Here is a 7762-nt window from a genome sequence, read left to right on the forward strand (position 1 = left end):
CTGAACGGATCATCCCCACTCCAAGTTGGAGGGGATGATTGGAGGGGACGTGTGCACACGTATTGGAAATGTGAACCGAATATTACCGAATCTCACCGGAAAGAGTCGAAGTCAGACGAGTGATCCCCTTACCGCGATTATCAGTTACCCCTCGTAAAAAGGCTCCGTCTATAGAAGTCTATGACGTAAACCCGAATCTAAATGCACGTTCCTAAACTTAATAAAAAGAAAAGGTGTTGCAACCATTCTGTCCACCACTGTACACCACACGCGCGTGCGCGCGTGTCAAGCTACACTAACTACACTAGTAAAAAAAAATTGGAAACACTTTTCTCATTGTTCTAAAGATCTTTACGAAATATAAAAATAATTATTACAACTTATTAAGATCTGAACAGTAATATAAAAATTTATTAAAAAATATTGATTCAAAAATTTTAATTTTAAAGACAAATATCTCGGAAATAAAGCGTTATAAAAAAAATTATATGAACTTGTGAGGTATTTTTACTTACTCCACGAGTCCACGAGAAATTGACAGCCTTTACCCGTACACCGTATATTGTATATGTATATATTTAATATACATACATACATTGGGTTGATGCATAAGTTCGTCCCGTTTCGCACTTTATATTCGAATTCGATCTGCTATCAATTTCACATTTATATGACGTATTAAACATTTGAAAGTAGCAATTGAATGAAAACTTTACTGTCAAATTTGTTGTCGTCGATTTATGTTTGTGAGTCGTGTAAATTTATAAAGATAGATAAAAGTAAGCATCACTTTCGGCATATTATGCTTTTTAATTTTCGAAAAGGCAAAACTACTGTTCGATCATACCAAAAGAAAAATAAGTTTTCTCTATGGAGAAGATGCTATTGATGATTCAATCGTTCGTAAATGATTCCGACAATTCCGTAATGGTACTTGATATTTTTTATAATAAAAAGCAAAACTCGATCGATTAGTCGATATTCTTTTTTCTATTACGAAATCGATTAGTGTTGATGTTTTTAGTTTCGATTAATCACTAGCAATAATTTTTTGTTCGATGTTACTAAATTTTGTTACTAGATTTTACTGCACATATAATACACTATACGCTATACAGGATAGGTGGCTGTTGCGCATGTTGCGCGGCAAAACGCGAGTTGATACTCAAAAGAATGCTGTCACGCAATAAGAAGCCAAACATCATTTTCGCGATTTTTAGTTCTGTATTGCAAATCATGAAGTCCTATAGTATATGAAAAAATTATTCAATTCTTAGCTGTAAAAAACACATAGCACGTGGAATTATCAGAATTTTATTTCTAATTGTAAGAATATTATGTTGCGAAATTTGCTCTAACAATATAGAGGAAACCATGCTTGAATTCACAATCAATTAATTTCTTTACTTTTACTCCGATTAACCTCAAGAAACATTTATATAACATTTTATTAACATAGATTATTAAAGTTTTGCTTATAAAATAATTTGACATACGAAAAGAAAAATTAGATTAAAGATGATGAATTATGTAGTTAGAAATTTTGTTGTCAACACTTATAGCCGATGGAATTAATAACTAATCAAAATTTGGTCGAAGTCACTTCTGAACTATAGCATATTAGGTCTATTTTAGCAGAACTTCTTACACCGTTTATCTTTTCTTTCCTATCTTTTCAACGTAAAGAGAAAAAAAAAGAGGAAAGATAAACAGTGCTTAAGAAGATAAAAAGAAGCTTATATAAATTTAATAGATATTAAATAATTATAAAAGAATTACTCGATTATTATTCCTATTTTCGAGAGAGAATCGTAATATTTTGAAACTGATTAGTCGAACATTGATTAATTTTTTCAACATTGTCCGTCCTCCTATATTAATTATGTATTTGATAGAGTCTTGTCGATCATTTCTCATCGCCGCGCGTCCTACGTACACGTACCGCTATCTCTAGTGATTAATTTGGTATTTTTTTTCATAGCTAGTTCGCGACACGCGAGAGACGCGTGTGTACGATCGATCTTGAGTGTCGCGGTCGTCGCGGCGCGCTCCGCCGATCGCGGAACGCGGGTCTACGGTGGTTACGGTGCGACGACGGCGCTCTCGGGCGGAGTCGGGCGCGCCTTCGGTGACGGCGACGTCATGGCGCAAGATGGCCGCCGGTATCGGGAATGGTGTGTCGTAGACGAGGCTGGGCGGTACGAATTCCGGAGAATAGGTGTGTCGGTGTTTTGACGTTACGTGCGAGATAACGCGCTATTAGGATGATGCCCAGCCGCGTCATTGTCGTCGTCGCCGTTGCAGGCTAAACTCGGAGTTTCGGCGCCGTGCAGCGCAGTGCTCGTGTACGAATCGTATGTACAAATCGGCGCCGCGCGTCTCATCCGGTCTTGTTCTCTCTTTCTTTTATTTTCTCTCCTCTCCTTCTCCCTCCTCTCCCCCCCTCTCTCTCTCTCTCTCTCTCTCTCGCTCTCTCTCGCTCTCTCGATGTCGGTGCTAAGTAAGCAAACGTCACGAGAGTCTCCCGGTTCAGGAGATGTTAGATCTCTCTTCCGCGGATCTCGGATACTGTATGTTCACGCGACGAGGACGAGTTCCGCGAAAATCCGTAGCGCTTGATTAAAAGACCAAAAAAAGAAAAAAAACAGAATTGGTGAGAATGGAAGTACCCGGTAACTCGACATGCATCTAGACATCCGAGAAAGCCCCGGGATAAAGTGGCGCCGACTTTCTTCCAGGTGATAATTATGCCCCGTCCGGTGTCAGGCTCCTGGTAGACGAGCGTTGGGTCATTTAAAAGTGCAATCGAAAATCTGATCACCGCACCGAATTGAAGAAGACGGCGAGCAGCAAGATACCTTGGGTGGGAGACTATCACTCACTCACACACACACGCACTCTCTCACTCTCCCCCCTCTCTCTTCTCTCTCTCTCTCTCTCTCTCTCTGATTCTCTCTCCCCATTCCCTCTCCCTCTCTCTTTATCTATCTCTATCTCTCTCTGGTTCCCAGTGCTTTACAGAACTGACCAGGGATGCAGCATTACTACTAGTGCTATTACTATTATTATTATTGCTATACCATTGCCTATGTAATCGACTAAATTGTCAAAACTACTCAGAAATTAGACTGGAGAAGAAGTGCAAAAAAGTGATAGTTGCATTATATCTTACAAAAGTACTGTTTTTTGAAAAAAAAGAAGAAATTTAATCGAAATGAGAATAGAAAGAAGTGTCATTGCGTTCGGAGGTAGACGGATTATCTGTTTTGAAAGTGAAAGTATGAGATCGCGAGAAAAATAAAGATTTACAACCATAAATTTGCAAGACGACAAGATATCTTTTCAAATGCAAGCGATCGGATTGTGCGCGGAATATTATCTTGAGATTTTGTCTACGGAGACGTGAATAATGATCAGAAGGAAATCGTTCAGTGGCCTTGGTGATAAATGTTTCCCGCAAGGAAGGATACACTGTGCGGTAATTCACAGTTAATGTGTTATCTGCCATAGTACTAGATACGAAACTGGTCAAATCAGAATCGATCCCCAATTAATATCGTCGAATGGAGTGCAATATTAACTCCAGAATCTGAAGAACATTATCGTACCGTTGAAATCGGGAGAACGAACAAAAAGCGTATCAAAAGCTAAACTGCAAAATTCCAACTGATCGAACATGTAGGAAGGAGCCGCCACAAGGTGAACGGCGGCCTTCGAATTCGACCGACAGCGCGCGTGAGCTTCCCCTCCTCCCCCCTCCCTCCCTCTCCTCTCTCTCTCTCTCACTCGCTCACTCATTCACTCGTATGATTAAAAGTCGCGAGATTGAGCATGTACACACCAAGCCAGGACAAACGTGTATACGGTGCACGCGGCGAGAAGACGTTTATTACAGCGCGACGTACGAGTCCCTGTCACTTGCACGATCGGCGAAGCGAATGCGCCTCGTGATCGGGAAACGTCGGCTTCCAAGTCGCGACGGTGGACGAGCGCTCTCGATCGAAGCGGGCGCGATCGCGTGGAAACCTCCGCCAAGGGAGAGATAGAGACGCGCGTTTTTACTACGGCTTCATGCTCGTAAGCGGGGATGCTTGACTTGCATGACGGTCGATTTGATTAAAAAAAAAAAAATAATTACCCCGCGCGATGAACGAGAAGAAACCGAATGAGTTAATCGCGGATTATATCGGAGATACATGTCTCGCGGGGCATAAAAGCTGTGAATTGGTTGGTCGTCGACGACGAGCGCGAGTTTCGTGGAATCGGCATTTGTCCGCGCACGCGTGAAAAGCACTTTCTCGTAGAAATTGAAGTAGACCGATGACACAATAGAGGTATCATACAAAGCTGTAATCTGTATGTATCTGGTATATGAGAGAGAGGGAGAGAGAGAGAGAGAGAAAGAGAGAACAGTTAAAGCGTAAGGAGAATGAGATAAGCTTGACAGGGAAAAGAAAAATGGAAGAAGCTGTTACGTGCCGCAGCTCACATCTCGCATATTTATTTTATTTCAATTTTTTATTTTTATTATTTATTACTTTATTTGTAAAATTTTTTACAAAACAGTTTTTCCTGAAACCCTTAAAGCGCGTAGCAATTATTACCGATTTTTGCTTCCTCGTTTGCGCATTATACGTTACGCGCGCGCGCGTGCTACGTGTGTGTGAGAGTATAGGTGGTGTATGTATGTGTATGTGTGTGTGTGTGTGTCATGGATAAGTGTAGATTACGCGCGCGCATACTACACATCATTCTGCATGCGCTTGTATCACGCGCTACGAATGGTGCGCGTGGCTGTTAGCGGCGCGTGCGTGTAATTTGCCGGTAATTCTCCCGCAGATCCATTACTTCCGGGGTGTGAATAATAACAAAATAATATAATAATTTCGACGTGCGCGGAGAAACGACCACGCCGTGACAACGACAGCAACGCACGACGTTCAAAATGTGGAATATGATGTGTGACGTGATGCCGACGATTGCGGAGGACAGCATGAGCCAGCGGAGCTCGCAATTCTCCGGCGAGGATGGGAATATCGAACAACTGATGGTGCAAATGCTGGACGAGCGCGATAAGATGATGGAATCGATGCGCGAGCACCAAGAACGGTTGCAGGAGATGGAGGCGCGATTGGCGGAGGTCGAGAAGGAACGGGATGCCTTGAACCGTCAGCTTAATGCAAATATCCCGCAGGTAAATTAATCCTAATGTTTATCTGCAATCGAGCGCGCGCCATGATTTGGCGTGTTTTGAACGACACGCGTTATCGTAGAACCTGTCTTCAGTAAAGAGCGAACGTTCACAGGAAATGTGTGTAAAAAGTTGCTTTGAAAGAAAAATACAAGGAAAATGCCAAATATATGTCCGCTTGTAGGAATATGACGGTGTTATTCTAATACTACGCACATCTTTTTTTCTATATTATATCCCACTGTGAAATTTGGAAGATTTCGTCTTGATGATTTCATAGAAAAATCTCAAGAAGTTAAATTCAATTAAGTTATCGAGAAATAATTAATAGATCGTTTTATTTGATGGGCAGCAATTTCGGACAAATAGTCGCGTGCGGTGATACAATGCAGCAACACGGGATTAAATTTGCAACATCTTTTCACAGAGATTCTTTTCAACTGTGCTATATGCCAATCGCGGATCGTTGCAATCGCTGAAACGTTTACGTAACGAACATGCCACAGAAGCTGATTTATATGCAAACTATACTCGCATACACGTTATCGTTGTAGTTGTCCTACTTTCGGCAAGATATACGCGTTATTAACGCTGTAATTAGTTCCTTGTTTGGTATATTTTACTTTACCGTTCATATATTTACGCGTTTCTTGCAAACAATGCCATAAATATACTTGCCGATGTTCCGATCTTTCAATACACACAAGAAGAACGAACTTATTGATTTCTTTGTGTTCACATTAAAGATACACGTGGGAAATGTTGGATACTTTAGCGAATCTTTTCACTAATTTGTAATAGATTCTACTTTAACGAAACATCATTGCATTACTCGTCATGTTTGTAACTTTCAAGTTTGTAAATGATGGGACCTTATTTTTCATTTTACTTGATTATATAATTATAGCTGATGAAAGTGAATGTGTATGTTTTACAATTATTGAAGTAGATAGGGTAAAGGCACCTAATATCGCCTACCAAAACTCAAATTGTTCTCACTTAATTTTTTAGATTTTAACCGTTAATCTATTGTACATGAAACACAAATGTTTCCTCTTTTATTTGAGACTAAATACAGTCTCAAATAAAAGAGGAAACATTTGTGTTTCATGTACAATAGATTAAAACGGTTAAAATCTAAAAAATTTTAATCCACATTGAAAAGAAACAAAAACGGTAAAATCTGGAGTTTGAAAAAATGACCACTAATATCGCCTACCTTATAAATTTTTATAAAATCATTGTTTATCAATATGTATGAATTTGTGAGGCTGTAGATATTTATTATTTTATATCATATAAACGTTTGTAGGTGTTAAAAAAGTTTTTAATTTGTGATTATGTTTAAAAATATTTTTATCATATATAACACTATTTCGAAATATTTAGACATCGAGTCAATTTGTACTCTTTTTTTTTACTCTTAAAAATGCATGCACATAATATCGCCTAGGCACATATTACGGACCCATCCGTAGTAATATGGTAGGCGGTACTGAGTGCATCCTAATCTAGACACTAAAAACATTGTAGCAAAAACATACATGTTGAAACTGGTTAGAAAAATAGTAAAGTATATCAATAATTATATATTCTTAGTGAATATTTGTACGTTAAAAGCATGTTCGAACTTACGTTCTCACTATGGGATGTCGAACTTGCATTGTCTGCTAAATTTTTCAGCACTCAAAATTTGTTTTCATGCGTCTCCTGAGTCAGACGTTATTTCTATAACATTGTAACTATAATATGCCTTCTTACACATGTTTAGCTACTAATTCTATGTATTGCCGATTGATATCAGCACTTCGTTCACGAGATATCACGAGTGGCGATGTTACGTTCTGGGCGATATTAGGTGCCTTTACTCTGTATTCGAAATTAAAAATATCAAAATTTTAAACAAACAATTAGATGAAAAATTCTTATCTATTATTGTTTTCTAATGCAAGAATAATTTACCCAAAAATTCCATGGTATAAGATAATTTAATAATTTGGAGATCAACGAAATTATTTTTGGTGGTACAAAATAATGCATGATGAGTAACAAATAATACGAAAAAGTTAATTTGATCTAACTTATTTATTACTTAAAGAATCGAGGAGATAGATCATATTATTGGGGCTAATTGAAATAGAGGCTGCTGTTTTAAGGAGACGAGAGAAATATTTTACTTTGTTTTCAATGGTAAAAATTAATACAAATTCAGGACTGACTATTTCTGCTTTGTGTTATTTTTTAAATTAGTTTTTGTGGTCCTGCTAGCTTCATATTAAGTTAGCAGCGCCACGATGTTTTCTTAAATGGCATGAGGTATAAAAATATTCTTGGTGGTACAAAGTAGTACAAAATAAATACTAAATAATCGAATAGGTCGCATTCGATTTTGCTCATTGGATTCTGCCAGCTTAAGAGAGCTAATTATGGAAAATGATTACAAATATTCTATGCTTATCATTCGTGTATGTGAAGCTAGCGTCTCATTTCGTGGAAACTCATTAACTATTGAGAGTTCTGGCTTCTTTTAGAATAGTTCTAGAGTTCCTGATACATTAAACACATAGTTCT

The 7762-nt window shown here is 38.4% G+C and overlaps 1 protein-coding gene across 17 annotated transcripts in view; it reads left to right on the top strand.

Annotated features, from left to right (window-relative positions):
• Positions 1-7762, top strand: part of LOC105560698 (liprin-alpha-1) — a 53194-nt gene that overhangs the window by 9216 nt on the left and 36216 nt on the right. For 6 of the 17 annotated variants that reach the window (XM_012010022.1, XM_012010036.1, XM_012010037.1 and 3 more), the window contains exons 1-2: positions 2053-2863; positions 4840-5194. In XM_012010022.1, coding sequence (XP_011865412.1) covers positions 4946-5194 — 249 coding nt within the window. In that variant the 5' untranslated portion in view covers positions 2053-2863; positions 4840-4945. Of the gene's footprint in view, positions 1-2051; positions 2864-2933; positions 4335-4839; positions 5195-7762 lie in introns of those variants that run through there. The other 11 variants (XM_012010032.1, XM_012010034.1, XM_012010039.1 and 8 more) reach the window with 9 other exon arrangements.

This window comes from Vollenhovia emeryi, unplaced genomic scaffold (assembly GCF_000949405.1).
Source record: "Vollenhovia emeryi isolate VEMERY1.0 unplaced genomic scaffold, V.emery_V1.0 DF939225.1, whole genome shotgun sequence".
Taxonomy (NCBI): Eukaryota; Metazoa; Arthropoda; class Insecta; order Hymenoptera; family Formicidae; genus Vollenhovia; species Vollenhovia emeryi.